The sequence below is a fragment of the Anolis sagrei genome, chromosome 2, assembly GCF_037176765.1.
Source record: "Anolis sagrei isolate rAnoSag1 chromosome 2, rAnoSag1.mat, whole genome shotgun sequence".
NCBI classification, from domain to species: domain Eukaryota; kingdom Metazoa; phylum Chordata; class Lepidosauria; order Squamata; family Dactyloidae; genus Anolis; species Anolis sagrei.
The window spans coordinates 91,441,692-91,466,899 of NC_090022.1; the positions used below are offsets into that span (position 1 = coordinate 91,441,692).

General features: G+C 36.5%; 1 protein-coding gene across 2 annotated transcripts in view; it reads right to left on the reverse strand.

Annotated features, from left to right (window-relative positions):
* Positions 1–932: 932 nt before the first annotated feature.
* The window catches only part of DDX46 (DEAD-box helicase 46), a 34,948-nt gene continuing 10,672 nt past the window's right edge, over positions 933–25,208 (reverse strand). For both annotated transcript variants that reach the window (XM_060765296.2, XM_060765294.2), the window contains 18 exons: positions 24,890–25,041; positions 24,583–24,696; positions 23,802–23,967; positions 22,889–23,009; positions 22,012–22,187; positions 21,326–21,447; positions 19,182–19,260; positions 16,327–16,409; positions 14,707–14,871; positions 13,542–13,704; positions 13,254–13,447; positions 11,428–11,565; positions 10,417–10,566; positions 9,871–10,071; positions 6,852–7,070; positions 5,826–5,970; positions 4,344–4,417; positions 933–3,095 (listed from right to left, as the gene is read on the reverse strand). In XM_060765296.2, coding sequence (XP_060621279.2) covers positions 3,048–3,095; positions 4,344–4,417; positions 5,826–5,970; positions 6,852–7,070; positions 9,871–10,071; positions 10,417–10,566; positions 11,428–11,565; positions 13,254–13,447; positions 13,542–13,704; positions 14,707–14,871; positions 16,327–16,409; positions 19,182–19,260; positions 21,326–21,447; positions 22,012–22,187; positions 22,889–23,009; positions 23,802–23,967; positions 24,583–24,696; positions 24,890–25,041 — 2,510 coding nt within the window. In that variant the 3' untranslated portion in view covers positions 933–3,047. The remainder of the gene's footprint in view (positions 3,096–4,343; positions 4,418–5,825; positions 5,971–6,851; positions 7,071–9,870; positions 10,072–10,416; positions 10,567–11,427; positions 11,566–13,253; positions 13,448–13,541; positions 13,705–14,706; positions 14,872–16,326; positions 16,410–19,181; positions 19,261–21,325; positions 21,448–22,011; positions 22,188–22,888; positions 23,010–23,801; positions 23,968–24,582; positions 24,697–24,889; positions 25,042–25,208) is intronic.

Sequence of the window (25,208 nt, forward strand, 5' to 3'; positions counted from 1 at the left end):
AATAATAAAAATGTAAAGGTAATACAAAGATTAAACCAGAAGAACTAGCATCTGAGTTGAATATATCTGGAGTAAATTCAATGTGTTTACAAGATGATAATCCATCGGTACCTAGAACCCATGTAATTATTTGAAGGTGTTCTGATTTTACACATAGTTTTATCAGGCTTAGTATAAAGACATTACATATAAAATAGATTGATAAGCAATAACTTTAGATTAATAAGCAAAAATACTAATATTTAAAGTCACCGGAAATCAAAGCAAACTGTGTTATGTTCTTAGCTTGTTTTTCACTGCGATAACATCTTTTTATCCATACCAACAAAATCCAATTTGTCTAATGCAGCAAATACAGTATTGCTTTACCCATATATACGTAATTTGCCTGAGTCACAAAATCCTAATTACCTGAAAATATTTTTTATGCAAGTTAGGTAATTTCAAACTTAAAGCATTTTAAAATTGCTAAATGTGAGTTGCATAGAACTGAGTAAACTCAACTGAATGAAAATCTATTCAATTGAATGGAGTCTTCTCTGAGCAGAAAGTAAGCAAATTTTCCCATTCTTTGACAGGCCTCCAGCTCCCTACACTCTGCAGATGTGAGGCTGGCACTGGGTCTGCAAAGGGAAGGGTGAACCAGCAAAAAGTTGCCTTCTCTACTCTTTTAACTTATAGAAGCTGCCACTGGATCAAAGAAATTCACACTAACAAAGAGGATACAGTTGGATACAATCCCTAGAACTGTAGTTCTTGTGCCCTGGGTTCATCCCTGGATGTTACTTGGATCAAACTTGCTTCCTGAATGTAGCAAAAATGATTAGTTAGACTGAAATATCAAAGCCTGTAGCATCTTAATGTTTCCGTAAAAGGAATACACAATGACTTTTTATTTTATGAGGAAGTTAGAAAACACATATACCATGATATTGTTCTTTACAAATACTTGTTTTAATTCTAAAAGTTACAGTCACAGTCAGATTTCAATGTTTATACAGAGAAACAGCTTCATCGTTGTATTTTCTCCAATTAGTTGCCAACACAAAATATGTGAAACGAATGTATGCAGTAGCCCCACTCTCCCACTCCTTGAATGAATGGTTACAGCACATTGAAACCAATGTCAAACTATAAAAACCAACTAAGGTCACATCATATGTCAAGACAGTATGTCTAATAGTCTGGAATTATCCCAGAATATATTATGTCAATAATGATGTAACCTTCCACTGTTGTGTCTGCCCCATAGGTAGTAAGAACGAAAATAAAGCGTGTGCTAGGAATGGACTGGTAGAGATTTTGAATCTGCCTAATACAAAGAATCCTCATTTCCTGACTAAACACATGATTAAGGGGGGGGGGGGGGGGGAGATACACCATCCCTAGTATAAAACATAAAGGTTTCCCTTGACATTAAGTCTAGTCATGTCCGACTTTGGGGGGTGGGGGTGGCGCTCATCTCCATTTCTAAGCCGAAGAGCCGGCATTGTCTGTAGACAACTCCAAGGTCATGTGGCCAGCATGACAGCATGGAGTATTGTTACCTTCCCGCCGGAGCGGTACCTATTGATCTTCTCATATTTGCATTTTTTCAAACTGCTAGATTGGCAGAAGCTGGGCCTAACAGCGGGAGCTCCCCCTTCTCCCGGGAGTCAAACTGCCAATGTTTTGGTCAGCAAGTTCAGCAGCTCAGCGTTTTAACCTGCTGCACCACCAGGGCCCCCCAGTGTATATTATCCCTAATATATTATAGTATAATATAGTTATGTTCCCATTTGAACAAACAAAGAAGGAACAAGTAAGAAAAAGAGCACTGCTGACAGTGGGGAGATAAAAAGGTGCCTCTTGTCCTTCTTGTCCTGGATAGCACCAACCTATCGCAGATGAAAAAATGGTTCTCCCAAACAAACCCTCCTTTTTCTAAACTTCCACAGAAATGCTCTATAAAGGTATTCAATTTAGAATCCAATTTATTTCAATGAATACACAGGTTATGTATTAAAACTAGATTATGCCCCATAGAATTGTACTGGCAGATAAGGTATTTCCAAAAAATACTCGTTTTCTCCAACTATTGCCACAAGTTTGCATATACACACCACCAGTGCTAGAATATATTAAAAACTGAATTTCAAAGCTCCAAGAAAAATCATCCCTTGAATTTTCATGTGCGTACCCAATCAGAAATGCGACGTGTAGAGCGTTAGGCTGCCGTCTGAGTTCAAATAATGACCCAGTATAGAAGAAACAGAAATTGATAAATGGGCAACTATATTTCAAGTGACTAGGAGCCACCGCTACCAGAGATGGTTAATCAACGTATTCTTTACAAATCACAGAAAACCTGGGGGAAGGGAATATTTAAAACATACACACAATCTACTCGAACAATTCTGTACTTTCCTGAAGAAAAAGAAATCTTGTGTTGTGGAAGTACAATTCTACCTCTCATTAAATAATAATGGCATATTTTTGGCTGAATCCTAAAACCAGTTGTTTATTAAATAATAACTGTTATTTCTAATTTTGCAGAAAAATATACAGACATTTTAAACTTTTTCCTATTACCCATATGTGTCGAAGGCCATTAAGAGATTTATGTCCTTTTTCCCCAGAATGCATTTGTATGGTGTTGGAAGATCATAAACCTCTTAATGATCTCTGGGAAGGGGGGGGGGGTGTTCTAACAAATGAGGAAGGAAAGCACATCTTTAGATTTGAAGTACTTTTTCCCCATTACTCCATAATGGAAGCATGGAACAACTATAACTTCAGACCTCTGATGTACATTATTCAAACTGAGGCTACACTATACTTTTTCAGGAACATTTTATTAAGTATGTTCAGAATGGAAAGCATACAAACAAAAACAGTCTAATCATGCCCTCCTCCTGTGGGCAGAAAATGATCCCCACAAAGTATTTTTGATCTGTAAAAAACATCCAGCATGACAATATTTTTAAAAACATAATTTACATAAAAGCAGTGTAAATACTAAAGATTAACAGAACAAGGGTTCACACACATGGACTTGCTTCAAATATTTACAAAACTTTGTATCTTCCTTTGTTGGTTGGTTGGTACGAATTTTGCTGTAAGAAAAAAAGAATATGCACTTAGTCATATATAGTTGATAATGTATAATACAATGATAAAACAGAAACCAATGATCATAGGTTATAATTATGTGAAGAAATCCATAAAATGGAGGAGTAAGGGGTGACAACTGTGGTTTTCACAGACTGCTTATGAGAATCTTTTATACCCCTTACAATATTTTTGGATGGCTGGAAATATTTATTTATTATTTATTTAAAACATTTATATTCCGCCCTTCTCACTCCAAAGGGGACTCAGGGTGGAGCCCAGCATATATCTGGCAAACATTCAATGCCAGGACAAGAATTCATTATATGCATACATAAACATTAAAAACATTTATCTCAATATTAAAATACACTGTTTAAAACTGTCTAGGTCATCTGTGTCAAATCTAATTGGCCTGGTAAAGTTTCCTGTTGCTGCTTTATTGCACTGTCCCGAAAGCTTGGTCCCACACCCAAGTTTTTACCATCCTTCTGAAGCACAGGAGGGAGGGGGCCGGTCTGATCTCACCAGGAAGGGAGTTCCATAGCCAGGGGGCAATCAGCGAGAAGGCCCTTTCTCTCATCCTCACCAATTGCGCCTGTGACAATGGCGGGACGGAGAGCAGGGTCTCCCCGGAAGATCTTAATCTCCACAATTAAATACCTCAAGAGTAGTATATGAGGTGGTACTAGGAGCTAAGGAAAAGGGAGAAATCGCCATAAATACATAAATTCCACCCTTGCCTATTTCTTCCAGTGTAAAGGCTCTTCTAGATCTCAATTCTCGCCACTAAATAAATGTTCCTACTAAGAGGATAAACTCGGAATCCACTTAGCTACATCAACTGTAGTTAAATACAGGGGTCTAGAGGTAAGAGATATGTGATAGAAGGCTCCATAAAGTGTTTTGATTGTGTCTTTTGAATCAGTTCATCACAGGCTGAACAACAGATCCAAACATCTGTATGGTTCGTGTGAATCAGAAAGACAAGTACTACAGAGCAAAACAATTCACACTGACTTTGATGAAAAAGAAAAGCTTCCATTCATGAGAAAAGACAATTCAGTGTACCTTTGTGGGAATTTAAGACATATTTCAGTGAAAATGTACCAAGCTAAAAAGTCTACATTATCCACTGGAATATTTCTGGATTTGTAGTATTAAATACAGGTGGTTTTATTGTGGGTGAATTCAGAAGTAGCTTAAAATACTTGAACTATCTTACATAAATTACAAAACTTTATTTCACTTACCAATCTGATGAGCTCTTCTTTAATAAGCCGAGTGATTTCTGCCTTTGCTTTCTGTACAGCTAATTCATTGGCACCTTTAAGTTGGAAAACACACAAAATGTGTACATTTGTCAACAATGCACAGTGATGGAGCAAGCAATAGAGGGGACAACTGAAGCTCACTACTGGCCATGTTGATAGTAATTCAAAAAATCGAATAATGCTTATATTTTGATGTTAAAGCTGTACTTTATCATCCATAAGTAATAAGGACCACACTGCATTATATCATATAATCCACAACAAGTTATTCTGCATCAAGATGGAACAATTTTAAACAGGCCAATTTCAATCATAATCAGATTTAAAGCAATGGATAGATCAAGATTTTTATCTGTAGTTTAACTATTTTCCAAGCAAAAATGTGTATTAATTCCTGTCTCCATTGCAAACCCATAGAAAAATATAATGTAGCTATTTTCTTAGTTAGAAAAAGGAAAATGGTATGTCTAAACTGTGGTAGTAAATCTTTTTTACAAGAACAGAATTCAAATGACTTGAGTCAGTCTAGCATAAAAATAGCTTAAATTGCATTTGTTTCATCTCAACTAAAGTGCAGTCAATGTTGCCTAGATCCATACATACCGTAATCTTTGTAAAGAGTCCATTTGGTATAACAATAATACTTTATTTATAACCTAACTTATCTCCCAGAGGGGACTCAGGGTGGTTTCCCTGAGCATTTATTTATTTCCTGGATTTATATCCCACCCTTCTCAAAGGGGACTCAGAGCAGTCTTACAATCGGCAGCAATTTGATGCCATATCAACAAACATATAGTTACTGTACACCCTCTTACCTCAACAAGTTTATCACTAGGGCTCCCTCACACATTCCTGCTTTTTAAAAACTATAGGAATCTCAGTAGCAGTGCCTCTCTTTTTTTCCTCTTTCATTCCCCCAACAGTATCTGAGATCCTTCTCCCATTTTCTAGTGGAAAGGTACCTGGATCCAGTCCAGATCTGTTATCTCATGTACAATAAAGGGCTCCAAAAAGAGGTTTGGGTTTCCAACCTCACCTCAATTTCTCTACTTCAGAAAGTTTACTGGCAGTATCTTAAAGAGTGCCCTGGATTGTCTCAGTTTGAAAAGTTTTAGCAGCAGTGGCTTAGCCTTCCACTATTTTTTAAGCTCTTTTGGTTGACAATCAACAGAATTTTTTTTATTTTCTGAAGTGCCTACAATATGCACGGGGAGCTATAACAAAGTCTCATTTTGCTTACAGGAAGCCTACTCTTTAGAATTTTAGCTTGAAAGTGGAAAAGTTGAAAACAAGTCATCAAATTTGAGAGCTCTAGCATGATACCTTGAAGAATGATGGCTTCCAAAGATACACCAAAATGCTCTTTTACTGGTATTACTCCAGATGGCTTCTGAGATTAAGTTTGCTAGCACAGAATCAAGAGATCATCTTTTAGTGAAAATAAAGAGTAATACTCACTCTCAATAGCCAAGTAAATTTTTCGTTCTCCTTCCTTGGGTTCTTTGCCTGGAGGAAAGTATGTTCCTCTGATTGTAATGGCAGCTTCAGAGTATTCACTTATTCTATGCAGCGCTTCCTTTGATGTTACCTTCCACCTAGCAGTCTGCAAAAAAAGAGAAATCTTGAGTATTAAATCTAAAAGACACAAAGCAAAATTGGCTTCACAAATTTTTGAACAACAGTATTAACACAGATCCAAACAAAGGTAAGTATTATGTGGTTTATGTTTTGAATTCTGTACAAATAACATTTTTGGTGATAAAAAGCAAAATATTTGGTTGTGCATTTAAGTAATCAGATCTATTTTGCCAAATAGTCACTGTTGAATGTTTTTATGTTGAATGTTTTTATATTGTGCAAATGCTATTTTAGATTGTAAGTCGCTCGGAGCACCTTGGTGGAGAGCGACTAATTAAGAAATAAAGTGAAGTGAAGTTATATATTAGAATGGTTTTACAACTTATTGCAGGAATATCTCATTTTGCGTGCATTTAAAAAAACAGTGACTTGATTTATATGTGAGGATTCAATAGTAGTAGATTTCAATGGCATTGGTAAAGTGTTTTATTAAATTAGAGAGATTATACCTCTGAAAATGGCAGAGAATTATTACTGTGTGCCACTACAATAACAACATTTTGTGTCTGTTTTTAAATGTGAAGAAGCCAAATTATACCAAACAGCTCAGGCACATTTTAAAAAAACACTAAGTTTTTCATTGTAAGAATATATTGTATATTGTAAGAATATATTTGCCAGTGATTCTCTCATTGGATTAAAATATGACTGAGGAGCAACAGGAATAACCAAAAATCAATCTTTACATAGAAGCAGCTAGACAGCTGCAGCAATGTTAGGCACAGATATACCAACTAGGAATATGTGCTATATAAACATCTTGAGAATACAGTGTATACCAACAGTTTAACTACTGCCCTGTACAATAAAAACCCAATGAAATTTGACTGAACAAAGAATCCTTGCCTGTGGGAAATCATTGATCTCCAATTCTTCCTCATATCTCTTAAAAGATTCGTTTTGTCCACCCTCCTGTTTCTCCTCCTCTTGTTTCTCTATCGGCACATAATTGAGCTTGGCATTGATCTTCTCTGCCAGTTGCTCTGCAATGGTCTTGGCTGATACAGTTGGAGCCTGAATAGTGCCACCTCTCAGGATAGCATTCGTAGCTTGCTGCATCACATCCTGTTATAAGGTATTTAAAATAAAAAACACAACTTGCTTTCAGAAACATATTACAGTACAAGGTAATGTAAGAACTTGATATTTCGGCTGAGTTTTACAAACTGTGCATTAAACATATCTTAAATACTACTGTGCAAATGAAATATGCAGGGTCTGTTTAGTACACAATCAGATAAAATCTGATATTACCTTTGGGAGCAGAAAAAGCAAGACCATAATTGCACACACACATCTAGATCTACATGCCCACACAGACTTTCAGAGCATCAGCTTTCAAAATAAATTCAGTATTTCACAGTTCAGTGTGTTTTTATAGCATGGATCCCAAGCATGCCCTCCTGTGAAAGCTTATGGAAAGGGGAAGAGAAAGTCACTTGAATAACCCTTCAAGAAGAAGCCTTCTTCTGTACAATCTGCCCTGAACAATCTGCCCGCCCGAGGACCAGAAAGGTCCTCGGGCGGGCGGGGCAGCTACTCCAACCAGCCAGAACCCGACTGGCAACTTCCACCCAGATAACCTTTTTATCAGCCACCCCAAGACTTTAGAACAGTGGTTCTCAACCTGTGGGTCTCCAGGTGTTTTGGCCTACAACTCCCAGAAATCCCAGCCAGTTTACCAGCTGTTAGGACTTTTGGGAGTTGAAGGCCAAAACATCTGGGGACCCAAAGGTTGAGAACCACTGCTTTAGAATGACCCGTCTGTCATTCTAAAAAATATCTAAACTATCTAAAGATCTATCTCTCCCAGTAGGCCTACCCAGCCAGTTTTAAGTATGAATTTTAAACTTGTGTTTTGTGTTTAATCTCTGTTCTGTGCATTTTAATGTGTATTTTTGAAATAAATTTTAATATGTATATTTATAGAATGTTTACAATGTTTATGTGTTCTAATTATGCTGTAACCCACCTTGAGCCAAGAGGAGAGGCAGGTAAGAAATAAATTGTTGCTGTTGCTATTACACATCTCAGCAACCTACCTATGCTGTCTCTACTCCTTTGGAGCACATTTTTGCAACATACAATGGGAAACGAAAAACAGTAAATGCTGCTGGTTCCCTCTTCACCTATGCCACAAAACAAGTTCTCCTCATAAGAAATTCAGAGTCAGATACCGGTGCATGTACCATTTGCTTATATCATCAACTAACTGCCAATTTTGTTTTAGCCTGAGATACCTACTGGTCTGAGAACAGAAAACAACAAAAGCTGAGATGAAACAAAGTTGTTATCCCAGGAAAATTACACAAGGACTCATTGGCTCTATCATGACATCCCAGACAGTTTTCCGAAAGCACACAACATGCTAGCATCCCTAACCCAGGAGTCGTAGTTATTAGCGAAACCCTGCAATTATGATATTTCACAGTAAAGCCTGGACCCATGTACAGTGTTATCAGCTGGGCACCACTTGTGATATAACTGACAGAACTGCCTGAATTCACACTGCTGATATGAACAAGTGCTGTGAGTATTACAGATCAATGTGTGGACCATACTATGGAGAGCTTAGCAGTGGAGTATCTCTTGTAACAATTAATTCATCAACAAATCACCACTTGAATCATTTTGCCTGAGAGATAAACAAGTGTGTGTATGGGCACAAAAATAAGTGCCCAAGTATGAATTGATATGTTTGTTCTTTTAAAAAGTGCAAGGCCATTTCTCTCTGCTTCCAGCATTTTCCTCCCCATTTCTGGTATGCAGTTAAGCTGAGAAGAACAATGTTTTGAAGCCGTTTCCACAGTAGTCAAGAAACCTCCAAGAAAGACATGAGCCTGTTATATCTCACTGACTGGAAGGCACAAGGCCCCTGATCCAGGAGATAGCATGGACCTGTTTACACAATTTGTCTTTGGCCAAATAACAAATGGTTTCTGCAATATGGAAAAATAGTACAGGGCCAATTGCTTCTAAAAATGAACATCTATTCAACCTATCAGTCATGAACCACAATATTCTAAGCATTTGTAAAGGAAAAAACAATACAATGTATATGTGAACATGTGATTTGGGAAATTGGCTGCACATCTAAGTCCTTACATACATAGTCAATAAACAAGCCAACAGCCATGCACATAAAGAAATCTGTTCATGCAGAAATACCAAGTGGCATATGCACAAAATGTTTATTATACATTCCTTAAGAATGTATAATTTAAATTACCATATTTCGTTTATATCATGCCCAGATACTGATGCAAGTATTTTTAATTTCAGAATCAACAGTCACATCAAAAACCAGTTTTGCCAAACAGATATACAATATGATTTCAACTATCTGGACCACCCATATGTATCTGCCACCTACGTCTTAATGTACTCACTAGTACAAGCCTCTTCAATCTGTGGCCCTCCAGGTATTTGGACCTCAATCTCTAAGAAGCCCTGGTATGCTTGTTCAATAGTCAGGAATTCTGGGAGCTAAAGTCCAAAACACCTTGAAGAGGCCTGCATTAGTCCATTGAATACTTCTATTATATTGATATAAAGTATATCCCTCTTATAGCAATTGCACATACAGGCTGATACGCAATCATTTAGAATAACAGAAATGCACACTCTTTTCAAGAACAGGAATTATACTTAACATAAACTGTGTAAATCCAGATGTTTGAATGCAAACCAACCTTCTCAGATATTAACAATAAGCTATATAAAGATGTCTGTATTTCCCCCCACCTCTTCCTTATAGTAATATTTCTGCCTTTTCGGGTGTCCAGATATTGAGAATCCTAGTGCCATAGTCAGAAAAAGTATTCATTATAAATATAGAAATGATTTCAATGTAGAGAAAGATGACCTTAAATTGGAAAGAGACCAATACTTGTGCCTCGGCTCCAAGATTCTTCTGTGCATTGATTCTCAATGCTAATCGTTTAGCGATCTCTAATTTTTCTGCATTTCCTGCTGTCGGGGCAGGAACATTAGATGTCCCACCAGAAGATGCCATGTCCTTCACTCTTTTCTTTGAATTGAACATGCTTTCAATCTGCTCATCAATCTATTAAAGACAAATACAATGTACGTTGAATTGTAAGGAAATGTTTACCAAAATAAGCAATATCTGAAAGGACCCAAGTAACAAAATCCTAATGGTATTCACTGCAAACTATATTTACTTTTTCATATAATTAAAAAAGTAATAACTCCCAGAAATCCCTTGAAATTTTTTAATCAATGTAAATATTGAACAAAATTTAGTAGACAAATTGTAGCCACATATTTGAAATTTTTCTATGAATTCAATAAGATGCATAGATGTGTTAAAAACTGAAATGCAATTCCATAAGAAATCCGTATTTTATACATTATGTGAATGGTTGACTATAAAGCAATTTATACTCACATCAACAGCTGTATCCTCATCATCTGAATCTTGCAGACCAAGTGCGGCTTTTTGTAGTTTCTTTCGCTCATTCGCCAAAGCCTCTTCTGTTTCATCAAACTTGAATCCTTTACCAGAGAATCCGCTGCTCTTTTTAATTGTCTTACCTTCCTAATAGGAAAATATCCTTGTTCAGAAATCACTCCCAACATAAGAACATTTTTTAAAAACTGCATTTTAAAGCATTTCTTTGTAAATAAATCAGTATTTGTTGTGTAGGATACTTGCATATGTCTTCCATTTTAAACAGAAGCAACATGTCATATTTTTGAAAAGTACTACTATGAACTAAGAGAATAAAATATAAAAACTCAATGTGCCATGTGTCAGAAAACATAGTCCACGTATTAATAAAGTCTGCTTTAGAAGAGGAGGAAGAAGGGGTGGGGATTTAGGGATCAACTATTTAGAGATCAACTATTCTAACTTTTATACTGTCATTGTTCTTATTTATTGTTTTTGAGTTTCTCTGTTATTTATGTTATTAGCATTGAATTTTGCCTCTTTTATTGGAAACTGCCCTGAGTCAACCATGGGAGATAAGGTGGATTATAAATAATAATGATAGTTGTTGTTGTTTTATTATTATTAAAGCTTCTATTACATTCAGTGCTTTTTAGTTGATATGTTTCAATCTATTTGCATATCTACATATAGCAATATAAGCAAGTAGAACAAACTGCAGCATACTAGAAACAATGGTGCAGGGGGTGATGTGGTAACAAAATGTCTTTACATTATTTAAAAACACATATTGAGGGAAAAATTCTAATATGGTTTACTGCCTTCTGAATTAGATTCTGACTATTTGGAAGGGAGATTTAATGGAGGAAATGATTACAAAATGTTTGCAGAAGAGCACCTGGCATCCTTGTAAAAGCTACCTTAGAACAATGTCCAGAAATGCTCACACAAACATTCTTAAAATTTAGACATGGAAATTGAAATCCACAACCAAAGTGGGTGACTTACAGCCTTCTGCTGATCTTTGAAGTCATTCCAGAGCTTCTCCAGCTCAGAAGGAACTGGAGTACCTGACAACTCCAATGCTTTAATTATATCTCCAGCATACCGTGCCTGATCTTCAGTGATGAAAGTATAAGCATATCCCTGTAAACAATATATTAGGGATATATTATGTATTTCTGAATTGAAACAAAAATTTACTGACTCTAACTTTTGTTAATTAATTTATACAACACAATCTAAACCTGACTTTAAAAAAATCTGCATTATATAATAAATATCAGCTTTTCACTATCAGACAAAACAGTCATATCAACTCTGTGGAAGATCAGAAAAAAGAGGAACTCCCAGTTTTGCTGGCCTTGCAATGGCAGACATGAATAAAAAGTGCTGGGGAAAGGAAAGGTTATACATTTTGCATATCTATGCCTTTCTTGATCCTCTGTAGGCATGCCCATGGAATTCTCTTTTGACTTTACAGACATTGAAAGTCTCATAAAAAGTGACCATAGCAGCCAAGACTTGCAAAGTCTGATTCGAAGATCATATCTCTTTCGTCGTGCTTACAGGTAGAAATCAAAAACATTGTTGGTAAACTCCCCCAGAAAGCACAGAATTATAGTCTTAGTTATTCAATTTAATTCAAACAATTATTCAATTATCTAGAATATGAAATTTCTTTATTTTATACCTGACTCAAAACATTTTAATTCTGATTTTTCTCTCTTGGATATAAAAAATCTCATTTTTAAAATTAACTGTCAAAAACAGCTTTAATACGAACTTTGTTTAGACACAAAAGACTGGAGCCACAATAATTTCCTGTCAAAGCAACAGTTTGTTCCAGTTACAGAAGGCTCATGATTTGTGGGATTATTTCAGTGATGGAAGCAAACGGGCATCACTTCTCACTTTTCCTGCAACTCTTATGGTAAAAGAAAATACATTCTGGAGTAAGAGAAAAATATTATTTTGCCCCCCAAAAGTAGTTTTGTTTATGGAAGTTCCCCAATGTATGCATGGCTACTGAGTAAGAAGTCCCACTCAGTTCGGCACGAAATGGGTGATTTTGCTCATGATCATTATATATCTGCAATAATGCCTTGAACACTAAATGCACTGCAAATTGTACAAACAATTCGCAAAATTGTACAAACTTAAATAAACAAATGTTTTCATGCTCTGCTCAGAAGTGGGCGTAATTCTAAAGGCCAGGCACATGGGAAACACGGGTGAAACATTTTCAAATATGTCTTATGATTACAAAGTATCTACTTATTGCAAACTAAAAAGACAGTTTGCTCTTGCCAGAAATCTGAACTCAGGGTTTTCAAAATAAAGATAAGGGCCATTTGCTCACACCTGATCGGTCACAGATTACAACTAACATATAAGGAATGAGCAAATTAACAGGTTCTCACTTTAGAATTTGAATGAATGCTCAGAAAATATAAACCACTCATAATGAGCACTCTGATGTAGACCAAAGGGCAGTATCCAATGATGATGATTCAACTGGTATAACAGTGGAAACCACTATAATCTGGGCAAGGGGTACCCCTTTCCCGCCTGCCATGCATATGCAAAAACAGGACTGGAAAGTCATCTAGACCCAGTCATTATGTCATGGTGAAGGCTCCAGGGGGAGGAGTAGGATTTAATATAATCATTTTTTTTGTGATTTGAAACAAAGACTTTAAATCCCTTGATTAAATAAAAAAAAAGGAACCCACCTGCAGCATTCAACAAACTACCTCACCTCCCACAAACAATATACCATCTTAATCAGACCAGTTTTAAGAAGTTAACGAGGAAAAGAATTGTTTACATACTTTGTTTCCTGCTCGTCCAGTCCTGCCTGCCCGATGCACATAATCCTCGTAATGATTGGGACAGCTGTAGTTGATTACAAGCATTAGATGCTTTACATCAAGACCTCGGGCTGCTACAGATGTGGCCACAAGGAGTTTGCAAACTCCACTCTTAAAATCATTTATTATACTGTCTCTGTCATACTGGTCAATACCTACAGAGGACAACATGTAGTAAGGGTGTTAAGCAACACTTCAGGCTTTATTACTCTAGTTAATTATTTTAAAGTCCCGAAAAGTGTCCTCTACCTCCATGAAGTGACAGGCAAGGATAAGAGGCTCTCATTAAATCTTTCAGCAATCCATCAGCATGTTCTTGTTTATCTACGAAGATGATGACAGCTCCCTGTTCTTGAAAGTGTCCTAACAGTTCAAGCAGCTTCAAGAATTTGTTCTCTTCCTCTATGACAATCTGAAAGAATAACACAATTCAGGGAGAGAACATTTCAAACAGTTTTTTTCTCAAAATTTAGATCCCAGTAAAATTGGGATTTCAAAAATTTTAGCCTGTGAATCTTATTTTAAATTTTAGAAGGCAAACAGGTAGTTTTGCCAGGAAAGCCACAGCTGCATCTAGGAAGGTTTCTAAGGGAAGCTCAGATTCATGCAAACCCAGCAGAATCTGAACCTTGTCACTGTACTAACTACCTGGAACATCACAAATTACTTCTGAAACCAGTCTTTCAAAATGATTTGTAATGGAACATAAGGATGCTATTTTTGTGGAAAGTAAGCCTGGAACCCAATTCCTGAAGTAATATCATAATATTTGAAACTGGCCCCTGGTTCCATAACCAATAAATGACAACTAAATGCCAAGAGAATCTTTCTCTCTGATAATTGCATATTCCATCTTAAAACCAATGCATTCTTCCACACAAATGTTAGCTTTAGGGCAAATTTTTAGGTTCTGTCTAAATGTGAGGAAAAGTGTTAGCCATTACATTAGTTTTTAAATTCCTGATATGCTGTAACAGCAACTCTCAACACAAATAATAAGTTTTCAACATAAGGAAAGAAAACTCCCCACCATAAGATATCTGGGCCAGCCTATCCACTCATACAAGATAACATAAACATAACCACTGCTTAGGCATGGGCAAACTTTGGTTCTCCAGGTGTTTTGGACTTCAATTCCCAGAAATCCCTGCTAGCTTACCGGCTGTTAGGTCCAAAACATCTGAAGGGCCAAAGTTTGCCCATGCCTGGCTTACTATTTTGGAAGCTTAACCTAATATATATTTTGAAAGCTTAGGAAGATTCTGTAGCATAACTACAAGCAGTTTTGCATCAAGACTTCATTAATCTGTAGCATAATCCTGAAGAGATCGTGCTCTGAATAGATACTTTTTGCCTGTAACTTTTGTCTTTTGAAAACCAAAGCAGCAGATTGTAGAGATATATTGCAACATACCACATTCTGTTCTACATCAGAACAGACGACACTCCGTCCTCCAACCTGGACCTCAATTGGCTTATTTAGTATTCGACGAGCCAAAGCCTCCATGGCTCTTGGGAAGGTGGCAGAAAACATAACAGTCTGGCGATCAGGTCTCACATTGTCTACAATGCGCATAACCTGCAGTGAGCAAAAAAATTAGAGGAATACCAAAGTCTTTATTTTCATTTTTAAACAAACTTGGTGTATTGCACAGGAGACAAAAACACTGTCAAGCAAATCTTTAAAATCTTTTAATGTACAATCTCTGCCACAAAGCTACCTAGGATCCCATTGTTGTGCATTTTCAACTAATGGCAGCCCTTCAGTGGACCTTTCACAGTGTCTTCTTGGGAGGATTTGTTCCAGGGAGGTTTGCCATGGCCTTGCTCTGAGGCTGAGAGAGTGCAAGTTGTTCAAGATCATCCAATCTCTCTAACTGGTAGTCCAACATTCAACTTCACAGCATGCTACAAGAGAGGTCTATAGAGCAGACACAAGAGCCCTTTCCAGGTACTCTTCTTTTAAAAGCAGATAACATGGTTATCAATTCTGATAAATCCTCTTGACCATACATGCATTTTGATATTGCAATTTTGTTTGTTGAAGGAAGCTCGAAATAATCTCAGTAAGTTTACATGTGCAGGTATGAACTGTGACACCAAATGATGATTTCTGTGTGTGAAAGGGCCACTGCCGATCCAAGCCCCCTCTCCCCATTCAGAGCCTTTGTCAATTCAGAAAGCAGGCGCTTTGCAGTAATCAGTTTTCACAAGTTGAGATGGGAATCATCATGTAAATGACAAACACACCTCTTGTGTGAAATCAGCCCTTAACTCTTTCCCTGAAGTACTCCAGAAACTGGAAACAGAAAGAAACGCTCCATGCTGACTCTCAGATCTCCATATAGGCAATCTCTAAGTTACAGACAAAATAGGTTCTGTAGGACTGTTCTTAAGTCGAATTTGTATGCAAGTTGGAACAGATACATTTTAAAAGTGTAGCTCCAATCACTTTTTAAAGTTTGGATAGCACATTGAAGGATTAACACCCCTGCAACATTTGTTTTGCCGTCTGTGCCCCTGTTCAGAAGATTTCACCTCACTTTCTGTCTCTGTGAAAATTGGATTTTGAAAATGTTGGGTTGTCGTGGAAATGAGGAGTGGTGAGAAAGCTTCATTGAAGACACCTTTTCCCTATAATAAGTTTTACCGGAGTGGATTTCTCTTCCTGAGTGCAGATTTCCTCTCATTTCCTGTTGTCTCACCCCGGTTCTTAAACGTCTGTAATCAGAAGACTGCCTGTACTCTCCATTCTAACCAGTTTTCTGTTCCTGGAATGAGTTTGCATTTGGCTTATTGAACTAGGCACAGATTGCTGCACAGGGCAAAATCTGCAAAGGCAAGCCCATGGATCCTTCTGTTACTGATCCCTCAATGCACCTGCTACTTTTGGTAATAGCATACGAAGTTTAATATTTTTTATTAGTTAAGAAGCACTTTTCACTGAGCAACACAATAGCAGTGACAACACAGAACAGAACTCAAGCAATATTTTACTTCAATTATTATTTTAATCTTAGCATTTTTTTCTCACCTGAGGCTCAAAGCCCATATCAAACATTCTGTCAGCTTCATCAAGAACAACGTATGTTACTCTCCGAAGGTTTGTCACCCGACCTATAGAAAGGAGAGAGAAAAACACAAAGAGAAACCCAAATAAATCTACAGCTATTTCCCCCTCCAACAACAAATGTAAATGAAAGATACATATTCTGACTAGCATCTAAACAAATATTTAAATTGTATTTATTTTAGGAAAAGAATACTCTAACAGTATTGGCAATTGTGTACTGATGCACAAGGCCAATTATTTTATCAAACTCTTCCCTTGCATACCAGTACAGGGCCAGAAGAACCTGTAAAGTTTATAAAACAGCCCTCACCAAAACACATCATAAAATTAAGACTGAAGTGAAGCAACGAGCCACATCAGCCATTATCTGTGAGCGCCACCTAGAAAAAAACATATTAGAGATTACAGCGCATGTGTGGAAAGCAAAGGTCAACGGCAAACTGAAGTACGTCTTCACAAAAGTCTTCAAATAGATTATAATTCAAAATATTTAGAATGAAATAAACCTTTAATTAGTCTGAAAGCAATAATAAGAGTTCTATGTCTGATTTCAACAGTAAAATGTCTCAAAACATATTCTAAACTTACAAAAAATTAACCATTAATAATTTCTGCAATTGCACTGACATCTAGACCTATGAACAGTATGCCTTTTTGCTTTATATAATGGTCTGGATCAGGCATGGGTAAACTTTGGCCCTTCAGATGTTTTGGACTCAACTCCCACAATTCCTAACAGCCGGTAAGCTGGCTGGGATTTCTGGGAGTTGAAATCCGAAACTCCGAATGGCTGAAATTTGCCCATGCCTGGTCTAGATTCAAAGAATAAACTAAAATGATCAGTTAAAGGAGATTATCATAAAATGTTCTATTTAAATGAAACTGCACTGATTACAGTATTGCAGCCAAGCTGCACAATGTCTTGGATGCCCAATGTGTGTGCCATGAATCTCTCCTGCCTATAGCGATAGCGTATCACATTCTCCTCCTAACATTATATGCCAGAAATTGACAACCTATGGCCCTTTGGATGTTGCTGGACTGTTCTCTGGTCATCCTTCGCCATTTTCAAAAGTGGCTCAGACCTAATGTGAGCTACATTCCAGAATTTGGAGGGTCTAAAATCCCCCCTGTAATACGGCAGATGACAACTGAGACAGGGAATCAGAAGAATGCATATGTGTGGAAATGCTTTCCTATTCAGATCTAATCCCATGTAGGTGTGTGTTTTATTAAGCAATTACATCTGTTTAATATCATATTTCTTCAATTGTAAGATGCCATCAATTGTAATATGCACCCTAATTTTGTTGCCACCACCCCATTTTTAGAGATATTTATATAGGGAAAAGGTGTGTCTTAGAACTGAAGAAATACAGTACTCCAAAAGAAAGCTTAGGGGAACTTTTCAAATGGCGAAACTGTTATCTGTGTCCCTTTCCCCTTAACAGTTATAGAAAGGGGCAGAATCCAAACCTTCTCCGCCTTCCATTAAAACTTAGGGCAAAAGAAACCTTATGGGAAGTTTAGGGATATGCTGCGCAGGCTAATGAAGTAGGTCAGGGGTCCTCAAACTATGGCCCAGGGGCTGGATACGGCCCTCCACGGTCATTTACCTGGCCCTCGCTCAGGGTCAACCTAAGTCTGAAATGACTTGAAAGCATACAACAACAGCCAAAAGCAGGCCCACACTTCCCATTGAAATACTAATAAGTTTATATTTGTTAAATTGTTCTTCATTTTAATTATTGCATTGTTTTAAGTGTTTTTTGCACTACAAATAAGATATGTGCAGAGTGCATAGGAATTCATTCATGTTTTTGTCAAATTATAATCCAGCCCTCCAACAGTTTGAGGGACTGTGACCTGGCCCTCTGTTTAAAAGGTTTGAAGGTCCCTGAAGTAGGTAATGCTTTCAGCTGCATCTATGATATATTTTGCCCCAGTTTCCTTCCAAGTGATGCTCTAATTCTGTACTCTAAGGGACAGATCACAACAAGTAAGGTTCTAGTCAAGTAAAGGGACCTAAATCTGCATGACAAAATATTGCTTTAATGATTTTTTTAAAAAGTTACTAATGAAAAATGAATACAATGACTTTTTTCTTCTCTAGGCCTAACTCCGCATACACCAGGTTAATATTCAAACATTCAAAACTGGAAACATTTCCAACACTTAGTCAACTTCTAAAACTGAACATTACTTGGGAACAGCATTGATGCACCTACCTTTGATGGCTTAGTCTTGGAAGCCCAGTTCTACAATTCTTGAAGGGACTTTTTCCACAGAAGTTAAATGTCAACAGTTTAGTAGACGTTTTGAAGTTCAATATTTAAACAAATTGTCAAGTACTATTTCAGAAACATGCAACATGGCAGTAAAAAACATTTTAAAGCTGCAATATCTCAGTAAAAGCTTATCTATTTCTAGTTGCAAAACTTATTTATATACTTTTAAAAAACACTTCACCTCAATTTAGAAAAAACAAAGCTAAATTTCTTCAGAAAAAAAGAATAAATATTATGTCAAATAAATGCCATCAAGCACCAAATAGACCATAGAACTTCAATATATGTGGAAGAAACAAAAAAGGTTATTCTAAGTAAGCCAATTCATGTACAAATTCAAATGGATATATTTATTCTAGCAAAGTTATTGTCCATTAAACATTTAAAAAATTTACATCCAAGGCAATGAACAGCCATTTTTATGACAATGAACCACATTAGATATCACAGCTTCAATAGATACTTGGAATTCTGGAAGCAATTAAAAGCAAAGCTTAAAACTTAAAAATCAAAGAATTCTCTTCTTACCATTATTAGCGGCTAACATATCAATCATACGACCAGGTGTGCAAACAATTATTTCCGCACCCCTTTTCAACTCAGCAATCTAAGTGAGTAAAAAAAAGCAGAGGTTACTATTAAAGATTTTATAACATCATAAAAAAATTTTTTAATAACAATTACTATGCACACATAGCTGTAAATAGATGTGAACCAAACGTTCTCCATTTCGCATTACCATTTCTCTGTATTATGGTTAAAAAACTGGAGACCCTGCGGCTGAATACCGCTTTCAGAGCGGCTCTGTGCAGCCCTCCTCCCTCCTCTGTCCTTGAAACCCTGGGATCTGTGGGAGAGCACTGTTTTTCTCCTGACAACCAGTTCCTTTCTGCCCTGCACACAGGGGAAATGAAGCTACTTCCAGAAAGTGTTGGGTAGAAGGAAAAATATGGAGATTCTCTTCAGATAGACTACAGTAATTTCCCAAAAATTGCAATAGCAAATGAAAGGATTAACCTTCGATCAACAGATTACATCTGCCCAATTATGGTGATGGTTGTTGTTAACTTTAGTTATCCGCTGCCTTTTCTCTAATGTCTGTCACTGAACTTTATGATGAATTTTTTTCAAGATGGGATATGGCTCAATGTGAGTAAGCAATCTATTTTACTCATTTACTTAGTTTTTTACCTTTCTCCCAACACAGAATCCAAGGACACATACATTTTAAAAGCACAATAAAATTTTAAAAGTGTTAATATAAAAGTAAAAATGCCAAATTAAAAGATGCTTCAAAACAAAATACAATAAAATGGAAATTGTTGTTTTGCGATTACCTTCTGTACATTGAACAACACAGCTGGGGGTTTAAAACATGTGACATGCTTCTTAAGAAAGTCAAAGATCTTAACTGGGTCACATTGTGTGAAACTAAAAAATACATTTAATCAATATAACAGTGACCCAGCCACAGTGGTTGGAGAAAATAAGTTTGATTTAGATCGTGTAAAAATGGTAACAGTGTCATTAAAAAGTGAATACATTTTGAAAATAGAGAAGGGGTTGGACAGAAGCACAGCCAATAGAAGAACAGGATGTTAAAGTTGCTGAGCCAGCCCAAACTGGCAAACTCACATCAGTTTTAAATGATAAGCCAATTGAAGGGGCTTTTTGTACGCTGCCTTGGGTTTCGTGATGGAAGAAAGGTGGGATATAAATTAAGTAAACAAAAAATTGGAGGGGGGATTGGAACTTTTTGAACAAAAAGAAACCTAACAGTCTAATCATCAGAAGCTATGGTTACCATTCATTCTAGCATGATCACTGTAATTACAAAATATTATATTATTTACTTCTCTATGCCATTAAAATTTGGAAGAGCAATTTTGTGTTTCAGTACGTTATTGTTTTAGTTAGGGTTCAGTATTTTATTTTAGTATTTCAGTATTGTTTGGTTTTTAAGCTTTTTTCTTTTTTTCTCCTTTGCATTTTTCTTTTTCTTAATGTATATTATTTTGCAAATCTCATAGATTGTTACAATTAATTTTTAAAAATTAAAATTAAAAAGCTTTATTTCCTTTAACTGCTCTGGGGGAAAAACAGAGACAGGGCCAATCGGAGAGTGTGGGAAAGTGCTTTATTACTTGGGAATGACTGAGAAGGCTCTCTAATGTCATTCATTACCAGATGAGCCTGGTATGATGTTGGGAGCAAAAGAAAGCCTCCCCCTACAGATCTGAGAGTATAGACTGGCTCATATAGAGAAATACATTTTTTCAAAGTCCTAGATAAGCCTAGGCTAAAATGTCTTTAGTTCCTCCATCTCTTGTCAAATTATGAAATATGAGACATCACAAATATGAAATGGAATAAAAGTGACTATGACAAATTGTGAAATCAGCTCTACAGTTAAAATAGTTAGATAAAAATCTTGAAATTTCATAAATTTTAAGCATATATATATTTGTGTGTGAACAAGTTCACATATGTGGGAAAAGTCCACAAACCTTGTTATATTAGATGAGTTTCTTGGAAACAAACCAGAATGTACAATCAATTGATTACAAAACTACTGAATTTGAAACTTAAGGAAAAGGCTTCCAAACAATCTGTACACTGGAAGCAGCATAAGCCAAGAAAATGAGAAGGAGATGGAATGTCTTGTTATATACCTGTTCGCTAATCCCCGTTCCTCCATATACACACACAACCCTAACTCCAAGGGTCTTAGAGAACTTCTTGCACTCCTTCGTAATCTGCAATGCCAATTCTCGAGTAGGAGTCATAATGACGGCTGAAACAAAAAAAGACTGGAATTGTAATCACAAAGCTATTGTTCCTAAAACATGTAGAAGAAAAACACAATTGTAGTTTCAGTGCAACTATTTCTCTCCTAGCTATGCTTAAACTACATAAACAGTAACATTTCCCTTCGTAAAAGAAATCTGGAAGGCAACAGCACTACGCCCATTGCCATGAAAAATGGCTCTTTCTTCACTGGAAAGAGTGGTCTCTGCATGATATACAGACAACTCTGCATGTACGCATGTGATACCGTCAAAATAGCATCACTTGTTGCCCTAGAGCAGGCCTGCACAACCTAAGGCCCTCCAGCTGTTTTAGCCTCCAACTCCCAGAATTCCTGGTCACTGGACAAGCTGGCTAGGGCTTCTGAGAATTGGAAGCCAAAACAGCTGGAGGGTCATGGGTTGTGCAGATCTGCCTTAGAGGCCAAAGAGGTTGCACACCTTTTTTCTGACAGCTCATTTTCAATTCAACTTTTATTCACTAAAGATTAATATGCACACTGGAATATCATGCCATTGAAAATAAATGTTGTGATTGATGTCTTCTGTACCTATTGGACCTTCCCCTTCTTCTAATGGTCTTTGATCCATGATGTGTCTGAACATGGGCAACAGAAAAGCAATCGTCTTTCCACTTCCAGTTTTAGCAATGCCAATTAAATCACGTCCGCTCATAATGGTAGGTATAGCTTGAGCTTGGATAGGAGTTGGCTTTTCATATCCATGCCTTAAAGGAATCAAAATAGAAAGTATCTCAAGAACATGACCCATCACTGCATTTCTGAATGTACTAGTTATTTACACAGCTTAAATATTAAATACAATGGAAAACATAACTCAACAATTCTATGATTAGTAAACTAATGATACAGTAGAATCGAACCAAGACCCTACAGAAGATTTGTACAGCATAAATATCTACCAACACAGTTGCTACATATGAGTTCATGCCACATATAATTTCATCTTCTGTACATCAATTAATTTCCCACTTTCAAAGGGGGGGGGGTATCTGTTTGCAAACTACACTTCTGCAACCTCTGAAAAACAACTGCTTATGCAAATAAATAGTATAAAATGATACCATGTAATAGTATAAAAGGAATCAATAGATTTCCAGCCAATGTTTCCTGCAACTAACCTTTAATCCTGAATCATATGGTTTCTGGGGAATTTCTTGTACATCCTAACCAGCTGTCCTAAAGTAACACTTATGTGTCAATAAATAAGGTAACAGACTATTTATTTATTTATTTGCCATATTTGTATACCACCTTTCTCAGCCCGAAGGCGATTCAAGGCGGTTTACAGTTGGCAACAATTTGATGCCGGGATACCATAAAATACAATTAAAAACATTTACCATATAATATAAAAATCCATACCAACCCTTCATGCAAGTGGGATTTTCATATATTGTTCACTTACTTCTTCAGGGAATTTAAGATTTTCATGGATATTCCACACTGCACCCAGGTTTTTATTGGCTTGGGACATCCTTTACCCTTGACAGTAATCCCTTCCATTTCCAGCCTATATGCAGTCACCTCTGAAACACAAAACATTAATTAGTAAGCAAATGACTTTTCCATATTAGTAGCTGTACCCTTGTAATATGTTCTCTATAAATGGAGCACGAGTGACTATTGCAGAAGTTCATTTCCTGAAAAGGGTATTAAGATTTAATAACCTTTCTGCATTACAACGGTGACTATTTAGAATATAATGTACATTTACAGAGAACTGTAGTAGGAAACCAGAAACCCCCAAGAGTACTCTTAATCTCTTGATGCTATGAACACTGCTCCCAAAAACAGATTATCTACAACAGTTTCCAAAGCAGTGTGGTATAACAAAGAAGAAATCAGGCTGGATCTACACTGCCCTGTTTCCCAGGATCTGATCCCAGATTATCTTATTTCAGATTATCTGGCAATGTAGACTCATGTAATCAGTTCAACGCAGATAATCTGGGATCAGATCCTGGGATGTAGGGCAGTGTAGTTCCAGATTTAGAAAATATTGTAAAGACATTAGCTTCAATACAAAATATTCCACTTGTGGAAGAAAGACTCCCTCCTTTGCAAAATTACAGCCACTCCAGTGGCAATTGCTCCACAAAGGACATGGAGCCTTCTGCACAAGCTCCCATGGTATTCTGAAGTGTTTTCTCATTCTACAGACTGGATGAGAATGTAGGTACATGAGGAAGAAGCAAAAACTAGAGAAAACTGCCTCCCTCCCTACAAAACGAGAGATTCCCTAAGAAGAACTCTGCTATAAGAATCTCTGCATCTAATCCACTGATGTTCAGTAACTTTGAGACTGAATTTCATGTTACCTTCTTGTGTCATTTTAGCGAGTTCTGGGACTTCAACATAGAAGTTCTTCCTGTATGTCTCATATTCAATCTTTCCATGATCCACTGGTTCCAGCAATTTCCTGTGTTTGGTTTGGTATCCAGTCAATGCAGTCTGGAGATCAACTTCTTCCTCTTCAGAGGAATACTGTTCAATTACAAATTCCCAACATTCAGTGCTTGTTGGGTATAAACCTCAGTAAGAATCAGCCTTCTATTGAACACATTTATCTCACTTTGAAGACCAGACTAGGAATTACAATAACTCAGTATTAACAACTAAGCATTTTAAGCTTTAATGTGGCCTGTAGACCACATGCCAGTTCTGCAGGAGGACATTACTAAAGGTTGTAGCATTATATCATCTTCCCTGGACTAATGCCCTTCAGATTGGACTGGCACTCTCATCAGCCCCAGAGTGAGAGGTTGTTGCAAACAAAAAACAAAAAACAAAAACTGGAACGTCTGAAGTGACAGAAAGCTTACAACATCCTCTTTCCGTACAGTTTGCAGCACAGCTGACTATATTACTAGACTATGCAACATTCCTTATCCTACTTTTTCACATATTGAAAAATATGAATCTATATAAAAAGTTCTATAAAATATACTATATACAAATTACACTTAATTTGAAAACTTTATTATATGCACAGAGTAGTCATTCAAACAAAATGATGAGTACCTCCCATAACTAAAGTATTTTCTAGTATATGATATTTCCAAGTGGAACTTCAGTTGGCAAAATAAAGAATTTAATTACCTCCATTGCATCTTGGTCATTCACCATGAGTTCTCCTTTTTTCTTTTCTGTCTCCGGAGATGCTTTTTTGGTTTTCACCACAGTAACTACTTTAGTAACAGTTGGACCAGATTTCTTGAAAAACAAATTATCATACTTGTTAAAATTTAACAAAATTTAAGTTTTGTGTATTACAATTTTATTTAACCAATAACATGAATCTGCCATTTACACAACTCTTTTTGATACTAATTTCGAACCAAGGTTTTGCAGAATTAGTGTAACTTTCTAATTTAAAACCTAAACAGAAATTTAAAAAGTGATGTACCTTTTCACTTCCACCTCCACCTTTGACACTTCGCATATTAAATTTTTTCACCTCTTCTTTTACTTCTTCCATATATGCATCTAATGGATCTAATTCTTCATCTTCAATCTCATTACCTTCCTTTTCCCCTTCTGCTGTTTCTTCATCATCATCTAATTTAAACAGAAAACTTTTAAACCGAGTTTTAAACATTCTGGAATACAGCTAACTGTGAGCATAGAAGTCAGTCATTCACAGACAAGTTGATTAAAATGTTTCTGTAAAATGACATTTATAAAAATACTAGCCAAGATCTTTCTGCATAATCACATTAATAAAT